General features: G+C 44.8%; 1 protein-coding gene across 1 annotated transcript in view; it reads left to right on the top strand.

Annotated features, from left to right (window-relative positions):
• The window catches only part of LOC121282549 (coiled-coil domain-containing protein 158-like), a 187,254-nt gene that overhangs the window by 124,826 nt on the left and 44,336 nt on the right, over positions 1–18,092 (top strand). Inside the window, exon 18 of the mRNA XM_041196290.1 lies at positions 4,031–4,123. Within this exon, the coding sequence (XP_041052224.1) occupies positions 4,031–4,123 (93 nt within the window). The remainder of the gene's footprint in view (positions 1–4,030; positions 4,124–18,092) is intronic.

The following is an 18,092-nucleotide window of genomic DNA, read 5'->3' as shown; positions in this document are numbered from 1 at the left end:
TGCCTCCAAGTTTTTGCATCCATTACCCAAAACATGCACTGACCAGCAGATAAAGCAGACTTTGCTAACATCAAAAACAAAAACAGAATTACCTGGAAAAACTCAGCAGGTCTGGCAGCATCGGCGGAGAAGAAAAGAGTTGACGTTTCGAGTCCTCATGACCCTTCGACAGAACTTGCGTTCGAGTCCAAGAAAGAGTTGAAATATAAGCTGATTTAAGGTGTGTGTGTGTGGGGGCGGAGAGATAGAGAGACAAAGAGGTGGAGGGGGGGGGTGGGGGTGTGTGGTTGTAGGGACAAACAAGCAGTGATAGAAGCAGATCATCAAAAAATGTCAACGACAATAGTACAATAGAACACATAGGTGTTAAAATTAAAGTTGGTGATATTATCTAAACGAATGTGCTAATTAAGAATGGATGGTAGGGCACTCAAGGTATAGCTCTAGTGGGTTTTTTTTTATATATAATGGAAATAGGTGGGAAAAGGAAAATCTTTATAATTTATTGGAAAAAAAAGGGAAGGGGGAAACAGAAAGGGGGTGGGGATGGGGGAGGGAGCTTACGACCTAAAGTTGTTGAATTCAATATTCAGTCCAGAAGGCTGTAAAGTCCCTAGTCGGAAGATGAGGTGTTGTTCCTCCAGTTTGCGTTGGGCTTCACTGGAACAATGCAGCAAGCCAAGGACAGACATGTGGGCAAGAGAGCAGGGTGGAGTGTTGAAATGGCAATCGACAGGGAGGTTTGGGTCATTCTTGCGGACAGACCGCAGGTGTTCTGCAAAGCGGTCGCCCAGTTTACGTTTGGTCTCTCCAATGTAGAGGAGACCACATTGGGAGCAACGGATGCAGTAGACTAAGTTGGGGGAAATGCAAGTGAAATGCTGCTTCACTTGAAAGGAGTGTTTGGGTCCTTGGACGGTGAGGAGAGAGGAAGTGAAGGGGCAGGTATTGCATTTTTTGCGTGGGCATGGGGTGGTGCCATAGGAGGGTGTTGAGGAGTAGGGGGTGATGGAGGAGTGGACCAGGGTGTCCCGGAGGGAGCGATCCCTACGGAATGCCGATAAGGGGGGTGAAGGGAAGATGTGTTTGGTGGTGGCATCATGCTGGAGTTGGCGGAAATGGCGGAGGATGATCCTTTGAATGCGGAGGCTGGTGGGGTGATAAGTGAGGACAAGGGGGACCCTATCATGTTTCTGGGAGGGTCAAGACTGGATTTGAACCCAAGCCATGTAAGGGAAAGGTCAGTATAGTAACGACTGCACCACTCATTTTCTGCTCTGGTGCCAATGGTATTAAGTAGAAATTATTAAAGTTTTCACTGATGATTGTCCTATCAGTTTTCTTAGGCCACATGCCACAAGTAAGGTGTAAATTTTGCAACATGGGGAGTGGGAGGGGAACTAAATAAAATACTTGTCCCTTCAAGAGACTTTTCTCCTGACCTTTCTTTGACATGATCTAGAAGAAGATCCCTCTTCACTACTATTCTTTTGCTAAAGGTGTCCCCAGTAGCTGTGTGATGCTCTGCCATTAGATTGGTTGGCCTTTCAAAGATTCCTCTGTTACAAGCTTTTTGCTTGTGGTAGAAGTATTTTCAGTAGCCATTGGTACTTTAAAAATGTTTCTTTTGTTTTTAGGATCAGTTCTTCAAACAGTTAGCATTCCATGGTGTTTCAATACTTCTTTTGTAAAAGAAAATCCTTTGTTATATCTGTTTCTTGTAGCTTCTGGGAACGGGTATTTTATATAATAAAACCTGTAAATTAGGAGTACCTAAGGGATTTGGATTAGATGTCCTTTATTTGCAGGTGTCATTACTTTCAAAATAGTCATTGTAAGTACAAGAAAGCATGTGAGCCAAATATTCTGCGATTGGCTGCATCTCGTGCAGCGTTCCTTTTTTTTCCACTTTCACCAGTGCATAATTTGGAGCCCTGTCAGCAGGACGTGATTTCAGTTCAGTTTATGTGTATTGTGTTTCCCAGTTCATTGTCATTCCCAGGGTCCTTCTCCCCCAAGGGAGTGATGCCCTGGTGCTGTGATCTACTACGTTGGCTGTCCGGACAGGGCGAGGTGGCTACCGAAGGACAGAGTATCTGGCAAATCCCAGACAAAATGGGGTGGGAGGGTGGTGGTGGGATGGGAAGGGATTATTGCACACCTCTCCCTTTGTGTGTAGCAGCTGTGTTTAATTGATAGAGGGCAACAGCTCATGAGTACATCAGGTATTCGTGGAATAAAGTTGTCAACTCTAGTTGGAGGCATTTCTGGAAGTTTGATCACTGACTGGGTCAAGTGACTTCTACAAAGGTTGCAGGATTTGCCTTATAAAGGAGCTGGAGTAGGTCATTTGGCCCATCAAAACTGCTGCACCATCTGATTGTGGCCTTAACTCCAATTTTCCACCTGCCCCCCATGATGCTTGACTCTCTTGTCTATCAAAAATCTGTCTAACTCAGCCTTGAATATATTCAATGACCCAGCCTCCACTGCTCAATGGGGAAGAGAATTCCAAAGAAAAATATCACTCCGAGACAAGAAATTCCTCCTTGTCTCTGTCTTAAATGGGAGACCTCTTATTTTTAAACTGTGTCTTAGTTCTAGATTCCCCCGTGAGGGCAAACAACCTCTTAGCATCTACCCAGTCAAACCCCCTCAGCATCTTATATGTTCCAGTAAGGTCACCTCTCATTCTTCCAAACTCCAATGAGTATAGGCCAAACCTGCTCAACCTTTCATCATGAGACAACTCCTTCATCCCAGGAATTAGCCTAGTGAAGCTTCCCTTAACTGCTTCCAGTGCAGATATATCCCCCCTTAAGGAAGGAGACCAAAAGTTTGGTCCCTTTAGTTAAGAATCTTCATTTGTGGTTTCATGCCTAGTTGTTATATGAGAGGTTCCATGAACCAGGAGGCCACCTGAGAGCAGGCAAAGAAGGAAAACCAGGAAGAAAGGAAAAACCATTCTCTCCCTCTCTCCCACCACTAACCCCCATCCCTCTCCCTGAGCCCCAGTCTCCATCCCTTTCAACCTTCATTCCCCAGTCCACATCTCTCCTAAGCCACCATTCTTCAGTCTCTCCAATTTTTGTGCCCCCTCCCCTCCCCACTGAGACTGAAGGGCACCCCCTACCCTGCCCCCATGATTTCTGGGCCCCTGATTCCCAACTTCCCACTCAGTCCACCCTCCAGCAATTCCTTGCTTAGTGTATTAGGGATTCCTTTACCTAGCATCAGAGAAACCCCTGTATCACTGTGATAGAGCCATGCAAGCATTCAGTCCCAGAGAAAGAGCTGTTTCTCTGCTGCTCTGCATGCTGGGTAAGTACCCTCATTACACAAAAGCAGTTTCTTCACCCACTGTAATACAGCTTATATTGTCTGTCCAATGTTTTAAGTTGTAAGATAACTTGGTGCATTGAAGGCTCTTTGTAATCCATAATTTATGAGTGTCCATGGTTTTGGGGTTCAAGTTCTATCACAGTGTAACTTTATTTGGTAGAGTTATTACAATGTAAGCTATTTGGGACTACCAGTAAATGCCCACTTTTTGCAGATGTTCATTTTCTTGGTACAGGTTTCACTGTACATTACAAAATCAGATTCTATTTATCTTGGTGGATGGACAGTTTTTTTTAAGTCCTAACAATTATCTATGAACCAACAGCACTCAAAACAATATTTCACAAATTCGCAGAATTTAAACAGACAAATGAGCAAATGAAACATATGAACACAATTAGGACTGAGTTTCAAAAGCATCAAGGGCTGGGTTTATGAGGTGACTATATCACATGACCTTGGGGCCACCCTCCACCCCTCCTACAAAACAAAGAAATGTTATATAGTGTTCCAGTTGAAAATCATAGAATCATAAATTGTAGATGTATTTACCATTTGGAGCCACACCAAAGTTCTGTCTATAATTGGTAGTTTAGGGATATAAATAGAGCTTTGAATAAAAATTGCTAAGAGAACAGCTTAACTTGGCTGATAAATTTGATTTGCTTGTGATTTCCATGTGAAACAGGCTTGCCATAGGTTTTCTGATTGTCAGTCAGTTATTCAGCGCCAGGAGCAGGACTTCATGCGCTTAAAGCTACAGCATGCCTTGGAAGTAAAGGTATGAACTGTTTACTTGCTATTATGTTTTAATCTTTTGTAGATGCTTTACTGTTTAATGATATCTTTTAAATCTTAATTTCGGTCTTTGTAATTGGTACTTGATTTCTAGGCCTGGATAACTAAACAATTTAGGGTGATTTTGTATCTGCTATAACTAGTGTAATACTTTGCGACTTATACCCATATAAAATAGTAAGGATTTGTTTTAATTCATATGATGGTATTCCTATTAAAATTGGACTCAACTTACAAAGTAATGACTCCCAGAAGTTCAACATTTTTTGACTTAATGTTTTAAATTATTTAGAACTTTAATTTGTGTGTCTCCCAGTTGGATCTCCAGTGAGGCAAACCATCGTATACTGTTTAGTTTTACATGTTGAGACTTGATTTTCATCATAGTCTAGTCCTAGTTATTTTGAATCATTTCCATGCATTGTGCCTACCAGGAGGCTAGGAAGAACCAGGCATACAAGAACCAGGCAAATATAATGCCCCCAACCCCACCAGCCCACCACCCCAGATTGGGCTGGAATGTGGGGTGACTGTTTAATCAGGTGGGAAGACTTGGGTAGAGATCCTGTCGCCTCCCTGATTTACACCCCGCCACACAATGGAGGTCCAAAGAGACTTGGGTGGTCGAGATACACAGATCATTAAAATATCATGAACAGAAAATAATGAAAAAGGCTAATGGAATACTGGCCTTTATATCTAGAGGACCAGAATACAAGGGGGTAGAAGTCATGCTTCAGCTATATAAAGCCCTGGTTCGATCACGCCTGAAGTACTGGAGTCGTTCTGGATACCGCATCTTAAGGAGGATATATTGGTCTTGGAGGGAACGCAGCATAGGTTTACTAGAATGATACCTGAAATCCAAGGGTTAAACTAAGTTTGTTTTCCCTGGGGCAGAATTTTCTGGATGGCAGGGGGGCAGAGCGGGAATGGCTGGGGACACGATTGCCCTTGCGATTGGGTCCACGCTGCCATTTTATGCGGGCGGGCCAATTAAGGCCTGCTCAGTGTGCTTCATGACTCCTGTGCATAGCGGGAGTGGGCTGGCAGCCCGCCGGGACAGATGGTGACCCAGCAGCTGGTATAAAGGAAGGCCTGGCAACCTTGGAAAGGCTGCTTGCAATGGCTGGGCGAAGGGCTCTGTAGAGGGGCAATGGAGGTTATGCAAGTCCGGAAGGTAGGCCATCGGGGCAGGCCAGTCCGGAGGGTAGGGTTGGGGGTCAGTGTGCCATTCGTTTTTCCAATGACTGCCTTCTGCCCTCCTCGAGGAGGTGGCAGCACGGTGGGCGGTGCTGGTTCCCCAGGACAGGAGGAGGAGGCCCCCCCCACATGACCAAACGTGCCTGGGAGGACGTGGCAGAGGTGGTGAGCTCCCGCGATGTGGTACAGTGCACCTGGATCCAGTGTTGCAAGCACTTCAAGGACTTGTGCTCTGGAAGGGTGAGAACAATGTTGGCATTGGTCACTTAACCCAACAGGTCGGCTTTCCTCCCCTGCTGCCCCCAAGTGTAGTGTAGTGATTGCATTGAATCGTTGATGGCATGTGTCCTTCATTGGGTGGGCCAGCAGATATTGCCCATGCCGAGGTCAGCTTGGGAGGGTGGTGAAGAGATAGGTTCTGCACCCGCAGCATGTGGTACACTGAGACCCACATGACTGTTCTGGGGGCAACCTGGAGGAGCTGCACCTAGGCACTGCTTGAACTGCAGGACATGTCCAAGTCAGGGTGATGACATGCTGGGAGGGGAGCTTCAAGGTGGCATGGGAATGAACCATCTGCTGTCCTCTGCGCTCCACGTGCTTGCGCCTCCTTGCTATGGAAGGTTAGACCATGTGGTGCCTAATGTGATATGGGCAGCATATGGCTAAAGGGGGGTGGGGTGGGGAACAGGCCTAGCATCTTTGTGTGAGTGTTTGGCAGCGGCGGGGTGAGGAGGCACTGGAGCCCTGATATGTCCCACTCTGGTTGGGGTGGGCCATGCATGAAGAGAGTCCAGGTACAATTTGCACAAATCAATGCTCTTCTCTCCTTTTCAGGAGAAGAATGCTCATAATGCTGCAGAGCGGGTGAGGACTGGCAGCGGCCAGGCGCAGTTAGTCATTCTCAGCCGGTTTGAGCAGGAGGCCCTGGATTTGGAGAGGCGCCATGCGCCCAGGTCCACTGGTGTCGATGAGGCTGGGGTGCCACGGCCAGGTATGTATGACCAGCAGTGAGGTCAACATTGTTCCCCCAACAGCCATGGTAGTGCTGAATGTTCAGTGATTTAATTTTGCAACATGGCTTGACCATTGGCTATGGAAGGATGAGTGCATAATGATCCGGGGAACAGGGATGCACTTTGTCATTGTCTCCACGTTAACTGATCCAATGTCCTTGTTCTCCCTTTCAGCAGCAATGGAGCAGGGCCGGGAGGAGGAGCAGCAGAGGCCCCCCTCTCACACCTCAGGGCCCTGAAGTCTCACCAGTGTTACACCATCTCTGCCAGGCAGGCACTAGCGCAGATACTAGCATCTCGGTGGGAGTTAGAACAAAGTGTCCCCGAGCACAGCGGTGAGGGCACGTCACAGTCGCTGGAGGGGCTGGCAGAGACAGAGAGTGCCCATGGCGGCAGTAGTCAAAGAACTGCAGGGGACCAGGCACATGCTCAGTCGGTGCCTGACGATGTGCCTCTGGAGCCATCCGCAACGCAGCAGGGGCATGCGATGCAACCATGTGTGCGGGAGCATCTGGGGGAGATGCATGAGGCTATGCTTGGCTTGGTCTCCATGGTGGAGGAGTCTACACGGACGATTGCCAAAGCAATGAACTACATGTCCAAGCGCCATGCATCCTCTCTGGAGAGAGTGGTGACGCTCGTGGAGAGCCTCCTCCAGGAGACCCATTAGGGCTTCCTGGGGATGCGCTCTGACCAGCAAGCCCTCATGTCGGCATTGACCTCAGCTGTTCAGAGCCAGTGTGGGAGATGGTGTGGCACCAAGTTTCTCAGCTCAGTGCCCATCCATCCATGGTGAGCAGGGAGGTCCTTTTTAACCTCACGTCAATGCAGTAGCTGCCTGTCGTCTTTGTGGGCACCTTTTAGGGTGCTCTGGATGAGGGTGGCAGCTCCTCTGCCCCTCTCCCAGTGACCGTGGCATCCGATGAGGTTGCGACGACTGGGGAGATGCCAGCTGTGGAACTGGCAGCTCCTTCCCAGGCGGGGCCATCACAGGCTCCAGGGGCCAGAGGACAACTGCCAAGGTCGTCAAAGCCGACAGGACAGCAGAGTCAGCAAGCTGGTAAGATGCCACTCCCAGCAATGGGGCAGCACCAAAACGTAGCACCCGGAAACATAAACATAAGGCACCTTAGGCACATCATGGTGCTTTTGTGTTGGCCCAGTATGAGGTCTTTATGATTTGCTTTGAATTGGAGCACTCTTGTCATTTTATTTCATTAAATTTCTTTGTCTGTGATATTAAATTCAGACATGTGACCATGTCTAAGGGTGTCTCTTTTCTTCTGCATGTGTATGGTTTCCAAAAATGTTATGAGTGTTTTGTGGGACATTTAGCTTTATTAACAAGGCCCTTAGTTACTGTTCCTAACCTGGAAGATTTGGCACTTGGGTATCGAGTATGGAGCCTACAGCACAGGCTTGTCCTGGAGGTCCATCTGTGGTGTGCTATCTGAAGGTTCATTGGATTAAAGCCTCCCGGGTGTCCCTGCCTCCCTGCAGTATGCCCGGGTCAGCGTCTACCCCCTCATCATTTCCCTGTGCATGTTCACCCTTGGACTCATTGCTGGACTCATCGTGTGCAGCCACAGCCACTGCGTCAATGCCTTCATCGTCCACCGCATCCCCCCTTTCCAGCGCAAGATTGTGGAGAGTGCAGCATGCAACCACTATCACTGACACCCGATCTGGGGGGTACTGGAGTGCGCCCCCTGAGTGGTCCAGGCATCAGAAGCAAATCTTGAGAAGACCAATAGTTCTCTACACCACAGCCCTTGTGGAGGCGTGGCTCCTATTGGGCTGCTGCCCAGCTTCTGTTCTGGATGGCTGAGAGGCGTCATGAGTCACCTTCTGAGGGGATAGCCCTTGTCACCCAGCAGTCTTCCATCCAGCCGGGCCGGAGCACTGAAGAGCCTCGGCACCTGGGAGTGTCTGGGGATGTAGGTATCCTGGGAGCTGCCTGGGTACCGTGCACAGACTTGTAGAATCAGCATCCTGTGATCACACACTATCTGCACGTTCATGGAGTGGAAGCCCTTCCTGTTGACGAAGGCACCGGACTCACCTGCTGGCGCCTTGATGGCCACATGTGTACAGTCTATTGCACCCTGGACGCGGGGGAAGCAAGCAATGGCCGCAAAGCCTCTGGCTCGCTGTGTCTGGCTTGCCTGGTCCCAACGGAAGTGGATGAAGGTCAATTCACGCCTAAACAGAGCATCTGTAACCTGCTTGACACAAGTGTGGACAGCTGATTGGGAGACACCACAAAGATCACCAACCAAGCCCTGAAAGGAGCCAAAGACTTCGACGTTGAGGGCAGCTGTGACCTTCAGAGCCACTGGCATGGGGTGTCCACCCACACAGTTAGGTGAGATCTCAGGGCCAATCATCTGACAACTGTAGTTGACTGTCTCCCTTGACAGACGGAGCCTCCTTCGGCACTGCACCTCAGACATATTGAGGTAGCTGCTTTGCTGCCTGTATAACCTGGCAGCAGGATAGTGGCATCTTCTATGGCCCCTCCCACCTTGGTCTACCTCTTGGCCCTGCACCCCTTGTGCCTCTCCTCCCAAAGGTAGCTCCCCTGGAAGCTGAATGTGCACTGCTGGCCTCCTCCCCCTTCTATCCATCCCTTCCTTCTCAGGAGGTGCCTCCAGTGGAGAGTTCAGCTCCCATTCCCAGATTATGGGAAGGCTTCCAGAAACCTGGAGGCCCAAAAAAGATTCCTCACTGCAGAGTGCTGACTCGAGGGTTAAGAGTCCAGACAAAACAACTGGTATGTGTTTTGAAGTATTGCAGATCACACAGGCAAGTTTCAAAAACTTTGAAAAATCAATACTTGAGAGAGCACACTTGTGACCCCAGTGATCCCTTTTATCCTGCCCATGGATGAAGTTTATACAAATGTGTCCTACCCGCCTGCCCGTTGCACTCGTGCGCCGACTCGAAGATTGCACTGAAAAATCGGCATTGATTGGTGAGTCAAGGGCCTTAAGTGGCCCGTTAATTAATGGCAGGTGCACAGCGGATATCATCGCTGCGCCTGTCCAATGAAATATCCGCAATGGCGCGCAGCGACGCCAGGATACTCGCCACGTGGCCCGCCCCCTGCACACCAACGGGAAAACTCTGCCTCTGGAATTTAGAAGGTGAAGGGGTTTTCAAGCCATTAAGTGGAACTGATAGGGGTAGTTTGGGGGAAAATATTTCTGTTGTTTGGGGAGTCTGGGACTGGAGGCATAGTCTAAGAATTAGAGCCAGACTTCTCAGGAGTGAAATTAGGTAACACTCCTTCAAGCAAGAGTGGCAGAAGTTTGGAACTCTGTTCCGCAAACTGTAATTGATGCTAGATCAATTGTTAAGTTTAAAACTGAGGTTGCAAGATTTTTCCTGGCCAAAGTATTATGGGATATGGCGCAAGGGCACTTAAATGGAGTTAGACCGCGTATTAACCACATCTCATTGGCAGAACAGCTCAAGGGGCTAACTGGCCTATTCTTGTTCCCATGTGAAGAAAACTAGTTGGGCAGAACAGGGACACTCAAGAAGACCAATCTAGAAGTGAGGAAGCCATAGCCAACTGGGAACTCAGCTATTTCAAATGAGGAAAAATGTTTTTTTTTTATTTCTCTTTTTCTCTTGCTTTCTTTTTCTCTCATCCTCTTTGCACATTTTTTTCCTTTTACGCACTCTCAATCTTGCTGACTTTTCACTATAGCCCACTCTATTTCCCCCTCTCTTGCCCCAATTCTGTGAAAACTGTTGTTACAACCAACACCAGAAGGGTGAATAAATTCCTCTTTCCCATTCCTGAGGCTAACTATAATAGAGTTTGAATTTTTTAAAAGTTGTGTTTTTTCAATTCATTTTGCAATTGACCATATGTAAAGCTATATGAAGAAATAAACCAGCCAGATCTCTTGAATTAACAAGTAAAGAGTTAGTTTATTGTTAAAAAATTCACTCTGGTAAAAGTATAAGACTTACTGAAAGCATAAAAACATGTCCCGAATCCACAACATATACACATGCACACACATTAGCATGCAAAACAGAACAAGTTACAGGGTGGGGGAGTGCGCTAAGAATTACCCTGACAACCAATTTAAGATCATCAGTCAGGCTCACAGTTTGGCACATTTATGTTACCGGAAGCTATATATATTAATGCGTAGGGCCCTGTTCTTTGCAGACAGAAAGAACACATACACACGTTGTGCCTGTTTCAGCTAAACAAAATAAGTGTCAGCCATTCGCTGACTCATTCCTCAGGGCAATGCCTTGACCAATCAGGGTCAAGCTGCCTCATTTAAGTTTCAAACAAGGCTTGGCAGTTAACTGTCAGTCACCATCACTGGTGCATTCTCCATGGCAATAGCTCTACCAATCAGAGTCCACTTGCTAACCAATCAGCAGTCTCTTAACATACAGTATAAATTGTTGTTTTCCCTTTATATTGGTATTCTTGGCAAAGTGCCCTGGTGAATGCAAGACGAAAAGCTTCAATGTCTCTTTTTTCAGCAATACTCAAGTTCTGTACTACCAAACAACTATTCTAGCTGTTTCTTTTCCTTTTTAAAAATAATCCAAGGCATTACACCACTCGATGAAACTAACAACTAATAGTCCACATTGCAATCCTTGTGACAGTGTATTCTGTTTATTTGTATATACCAGTGTTGTCCAATACGTGAGCCACTAGCTATGTGTGACTAATTGCGGTTACCATTTTGGCTAATTGCATTTTTGATTAGTAAATGAATAATAGTGTGTATTTGCATAATGTATGCATGTGTACTTGAAACTTTTTATATATTTATTGGTAAAATGTTAATCTGCTAACGCGATGTGTAACACAAATTTAAAAGGAAACCCAACAATAAAAAACAACTCCAACTGGGCACGACATGGTCAAGGGCAATCAACATTCAGCCGTGTTCTGGATGGAGAGCAAGGGCAGGGCTGGTGCATCTCAACGAGTCAATATTCTCAATAGCCATTCTGATAAAGTCAAAGTATCATTCATGACTGATGTATAAAAGCCTAGAAACTGTAGTTAAAAAGTATTGTGTCTGATATATTCATGTCAGAATTTCAACTTTTGATGAAAGAGAAAGATGGCAGAGTTTCACATTGAAAATTGGTATATGTCTTTCGAGTAATTATGCATGGTGAGGTACATATTAGGCATTTTCTACTAAAGTCAGCACACATGGCTAAAATGCTGTCACCATAGCCACCCTTACAGTTAGTCAGCAAATTCTCTTGGACAACATTGATATGTACCATGCAGAATGACCTTTTGTTGGTTTATAATCATGATTTTCCTTAATGTCTTTTCAGTCCACCTTCCATAATGACAGAAGACTGCATGTAATAGCACATGAGAGATTATAGTATTCAGTTGGCTCAATAAAGGGTCCATGTTATCATCCCTCTGGTTTGCAATATTATCATCTGTCCATCTCGAGAGATGATGGATTGCACCTAGAGTGTATGTCACTTCTGTGTTGAACATCATCTGTTGTGGCTGTAGAGGCTGATTCATGAGTGGCAGTCCCTTCCGCAGCTGGCACAGATGAGTAGTGTTGGCCCGAGGTTGACTGATGTTTTTTTCCTTCTGGCGGGCTCTTTTTACCAACCTCTGGTCATTTCTTTTGTCGCCCGCTTTTTCCACGCCCTTCCTGCTTGCTAGCCTGTAGGCACTCCAGTCAGCCAAAAGAACTTCCCATGCATTGTCTCCAATCCCAGTCAACTTTAAGTCCCGTTTGCAGGCATCCTTGTATTATAGACATGACGACCTGGGGGTCTCGTGCCAATAGTAAGCTTGCCATAGAACACATCAGCAGCTGTCATCCATTCGGCTCACATGACCCAGCCAATGGGTTAATGAGATATTGGGCAGAATTTAATGTTTGCAATGGGGATCTCACCAATCAGCTGGAAAACCAGCAGGAGCCCAGCGTTGCCTCTGTTGTGGGAGGCCTGCTGGAATTAAGTGCCTGTCAGGGACTTAAGTGACAGCATGGGCCTTCCTTCAGCTTAAGGACCTTGGGGACATTAATTGGTGGCGGGTAAGGAAGGCCGTCCACAAGCCTTCCCACTCCGGACTTGCATCAGTATTTACAACATAGAAAGAGAATAGCATGCCGGTCATTGCAAGGAAACTGATATTGTATAAAATGAATCAGAGACTCAACATAATTTACTCCCCAAACATAAGCAAATTTACATAAGCAAACATAAGCAAATTAAAAAAAATAACGGCACTAAAGAGTGACAGAATACCAGGACTAGATGTTATCCATCCCAGGCTTTTAAAAGGAGGCGAGAACATTGTAATTGCACTAACTATAATCTTCCAAAGTTCTCTCACTTAACTGTGTATTTAGATAATTGAGCATGTCATTCTGCTATTTAAGATAGGTGAGAGGGAAAGGAGGTAATTATAGACAGTTAACCTAGCATCTGTTGTCAGGAAATTACAGGAGTTCGTCATTAAGAATAAGATGAGTGTGAACACCTCGGAAAATCTTGAGCTGATCAGAGAGAGATGGATTTGTAAAAGGTACTTCATGCCTCTTCAACCTGATTGAATGTTTCTGAAGCAGTTACTCTAGAAGTGGACAGAGGAAATTTTTTTTATTCTTTCAAGGAATATGGGCATCACTGGCAAGGCCAGCCTTTGTTGCTGATCTCTAAATGTCCTTGAGGTGGGGGTGAACAGCTTTCTTTAACTGCTGCAATCCAACTGGTGCAGGTACACCCACAGGGCTGCTGGAATTCCCAGATTTTGATCCCTCAATAGTGATGGAACAGCAATATAGTTCCAAGTCAGGATGGTCTGTGGCTTGGAGGTGAACTTGCAGATGGTGGTGTGCCCATGCGTCTGCTGCCCCTGTCCTAGGTATTTGGTGCAGGTTTGAAAGGTACTGTCGAAGGAGCCTTGGTGAGTTGCTGCAGTACATCTTATATATGGTACACACTGCTGACACTGTGAGTTGATGGTGAAGGGAGAAAATGGTTAAGTTGGTAGATGGGGTGCTGATCAACCAGGCTGCTTTGCCCTCGATGGTGATAAGCTTCTTGAGTGTTGTTGGAGCTGCGCTCATCCAGGCAAGTTGAAAATATTCCATCACACTCCCAGCTTGTGCCTTGTAGATGGTAGACAGGCTTTGGGGAGTCAGGAGGTGAGTTACTCACCACAGAATTCCAAGCCTCTGACCTGCTCTTGTAGCCACAGTATTTATATGGTTGGTCCAGCTCAGTTTCTGGTCAATGGTAACCCCCAGGATGTTGATAGTGGGGGATTCAGTGATGGAGATGCAAGGGAGATAGGTATATTCTCTCATGTTGGAAATAGTCATTGCCTGGCACTTGTGTGGCACGAATGTGACTTGCCACTTATCAGCCCAAGTCTGAATGTTGTCCAGGTCCTGCTGCATATGGACAAGGACTGCTTCAATATCTGAGGATCATGAATGGTACTAAACATGGTGCAAAAATCAGTGAACATCCCCACTTCTGACCTTAGAATGGAGGGAAGGTCATTGGTGAAGAAGCTGAAGATGGTTCAGCCTAGGACACTAACCTGCGTAGCGCCTGCAATGTCATTGGGCTGAGATTATTGACCTCTATCAACCACAACCATCTACCTTTGTGCTCCAACCAGTGGGGAGTCCCCCCCCCTCACACAAACCAATTCCCATTGACTCCAGTTTTACCAGGGCTCCTTGATGTCACACTCAGTCAAATGCTGCCTTGATGCCAAGGGTAGTCACTCTCCCATCCTCCCTTGAGTTCAGCTTCTTTGACCATTTTTGTTTCAAGCAATGCCTATGGATGTTATCAATATGGACTTTCGGAAGGCATTTGAAGAAGTCAAAACATTGTTTGCGAAAGCTTAAGGTCATGGAATTAAGAGCAAATTATACCTGGTTGGGAGATTAGCTGACAGCAGGAGAGAAGAGTCGGGATATTGCCCAATATCTCTACATCTAATTGTCAATTGTCATTGCCTCACATCCTTTAAAAGTACCTGGATGAGCACTTGGCACGTCATAACATTCAAGGCTATAGGTCAAGTGCTGGTAGGTCAGGTGGTAGGAGTCAGTGCAGACTCAATGGGCCAAAGGGCCTCTTCTGCACTCTGAGGTTCTATGATTCTATGTGACCAGTGGTATCCCACCGAGATTAGTATTGGGGCACAACTATTCACTGCATTTATTAACGATTTAGATGATAGGATGGAGAACCACATATCTAAGTCTGCCAATGACACAAAGATAGGTGGCAATGTAGGCAGTGTAAATGAAAGTATACAATTACAAAGAGATATTAATATATAAATGGATTTCAATATAAGACAAGTGTGGCATTATCCATTTTGGACCTAAAAAAAGGATAGACCAGTGTGTTTTTTAAACAGTGAAAACCCAAAGAGCCAAGGGGTCCATTTATGTAGATTATTAAAATCTCATGACTAGTGCAAAAAATAATCAAAAAAGCTAATGCTGACCTTTATATCCAGTGGACTACACCAGGAGAAAGTGCTCTGTTTAGTCTGGGCACTGCACCTTAGGAAAAATATAATAACCTTTGAGGGAGTGCCACATAGATTTACTAGAATGGTATCTGGACTGAAGATTAAACCACAAAGAGAAATTGCATAAACAAGTCTATTTGCCAGGTAAGGGATGGTTTAATCCAAGTTTTCATGGAATTAAAGGGAACTGATAGAGTAGATTGGGAGAAACTATTTTCTCTGATTTGGAGAATCTAGAACAAGGGGACATTGCCAAAATATTAGAGTCAGATCTTTCAGGGATGAAGTTAGGAAACACTTCTACGTACAAAGGGTGGTAGAAGTTTAGAATTTTCTTCCGCAAGTGGTGGTTGGTGCTGAGTCAATCGTTAATTTTAAATCTGAGTTTAATAGTTCTGCTTACTAAAGGTACTGGGCAAAGGTTGGTATATGGAGCTAGGTCACATATTGGCCAGGATTTTCCGGCCCTGTCGCGGGTGGGACCCGCTGTGGGCGAGGCGGCACCCCAGCCAGAAGTCCATTGACTTGCGGCAGGACCAGAATATCTCGACAGTGGGCGGGTGCGAAAAATCCCGCTGATTAGCTATGATCTTATTGAATGGCAGAACTGACCCGAGACACTAAATGACTTGACCAATACTAAACAGTTCATCACCTTTTCAAAAGTTACTGTTTCACACTGAAATTCAGCACTAAAAGCCTGGTTACTCCACTCACAAAGAAGAGATTTCCTCTATTTCCTCTGTTTTTATGCACATCTTTGACTGCACGAAACTTAGTGAGCTGAGGAAATCATTCCACATATGGTTATCCTGCCCACATACTATTAGAAAATCATTTTTTCATTGTTGTTAATCAGATTAATTCCTAATATTACAATTACAAGTGAGAATCTATGAAAGGTTACATTAGGGAATAACATGCTTACCAATGCTGTATTGCAGTTGTGAGGAAATAGTCTTCTATTAAACATACTGACTGCTATGTTGACGAATAACGTTTGAAAAGGTTAAGAATGGGATTGAAAGCTATGAGGATAAAAATAGGCATAGACTGCGGGCAGCATTATCATTCGAATCCTGCTGAGGCCTTGAAATATCTGAGATACACTGGCTAAAAGTGGAAAATATATATTGTAATGTTTTGATTGATGCATTGTAGTTTTGCTTAATTGCCATAAGGGGCCAAGGAAAAATTTCAAAGTTTTAATGTTTTCTTGGAAGCTTTATTTCAAATTATTGGCCTCCCTCAGGTGACTTATTTAAGTGGAAAAATTCCGTGGCAATTTAAATAATAAGCCGTCTATTGGAAGATTTGGTAGGTGGAGTTGTCTTTCGACCTGATTGTTTAAGCGATATTTTAATATTGTTTAATTAAAAAGGGAAATTCTGCTGTAATTTACTCGAAGTTTGAGCAGGAGTCTGTAAATAAATGTTTAAATTGCTCCAGTACAGTGAAGCAGTTGTACAGTAAAAGTACGTTCAAAATGCATGAAATGAGAAAAGAACTAACTTATGGGGGTGGGGTGCTGGTGGGAGGTGGGGGGGGGGGGTGGGGTGGAACTGTGATGTAATGTTTAAACTGCTATTGAATTGGAGGATATTTGCTTGTCATCCAAGATGTAGCCTTAAACAGTGTTATGTATTATTTTATCCATGAACTATGAAGGACTAACAGGATTAAAGCACATGCTGTAATCCTTCAAACAGAATATTACCAATATGCTGTATCAAGTTCATCCTAGCTGAGGGTATGTCACTAATTCTGAACTGAAATAAATTGAACTCTTAATGCTGTGTTTTAATTCCACAGCAAAGTTTTGCTATACTTATTTAAATTGGCAATTGACTTAACCTTAATGACACAAAATTAAAGTAATAAAATAGTTAATAGTACATCAGGTTACTATTTTGGTTTATTTGTTCATGAAATGTGGGCATCACTGGCAACGCTAGCATTTATTGTCAATCCCTGAATGTCTTTAAGAAGCTGGTGGTGAGCGGCCTCCTTGAATCACTGCAGTCCATTTGGCGTAGGTACATTGTGAATCAATGATGAATCAAGAGTTAACTACATTTAACCAATGGTGTGCTTGGTTGCTGCTGATCAAGCTGTATCTGGATTCCTTTATTTGAATTAATTTATATAGCCAGATACACTGAAACAAATATAAGTAGAAGTATAAAGCCTTACCTGTTTGCACTGGAACTTGGCTGTTCCACTGGAGGAAACACTGAGCAAAGGCAAGTAGCATTATCACACAAAACGTTGGAAGGCAAATCAACATAGATTGTTTTGTGCACCTTTCAGTGTTCAGTTCCAGGGTTTCAGTGGGAGAATGCATCCATTCTGTTATCCCCTTTCCTTTTTAATGCAATATCTTATTACTTGTTTTCATATTAGGTAAAACACAGTGTTATCAAAATCAATCAAATACTAATGCTTTTTGCAATATATTACAATATATTTTTACTTTTTTAAAAAGTATACACTGCTAACCTTCTATTATAATTTTGTATAATATCTTTGTTTTAAAGGAGCTCCAAGGTCCAGGTTTTAGTACTACTCTTGGTCAATGTTCAAATGCTCGAGTCTATTCCCCTCCAGTTTGTGTTAATCCATCATCCTCCCGGCCATCATCAGGATACCTCTCCTCTGTAAGCGTTCATCTTTCATAATCCATTTAATAAATGCACTTTTATTTTCCAGGACCATAACCTTGCTGTAAATAACTTCTTTTACCCCTTATGAGGGTACTTAGAGTGCAACTGGCCCTGTGGGGATAGCAGTTTAAAGATTCATGGATCATCTAGAAGTTCAGATTTCCCCACAGCAGATCTTTCAGCTACCTCTTCTTTACATGATGGCATCAGGGTAATGGGGCAGGCTGTCAGCTGCTATTTTCCCCTGGTTCATTCCTGTTCTGCCACACAATTGCACTGACTGAAAAGTTTGGTGAAATCTTTTTGTCTTGTCGATCGACTGAGAAAGAATAATGGGCCATAAGCCTGGGAAGGAGCTGATGTTCAGTGATGCAGTTTGACCATTCAGGGAATCCAAACCAAATTGGAAAGTCAACAGAGCAATGGAGTGCTTACACCAATGAACAATGGGACAATTAAACTGAATTGTAGTAAACATTCATCATCAACACCTGAAGCGGACTTTGTAGCTGTGATTTCCCTCGCAGA

This window comes from Carcharodon carcharias, chromosome 1 (assembly GCF_017639515.1).
Source record: "Carcharodon carcharias isolate sCarCar2 chromosome 1, sCarCar2.pri, whole genome shotgun sequence".
Taxonomy (NCBI): domain Eukaryota; kingdom Metazoa; phylum Chordata; class Chondrichthyes; order Lamniformes; family Lamnidae; genus Carcharodon; species Carcharodon carcharias.
This window is presented reverse-complemented; position numbering and strand designations above follow the sequence as displayed.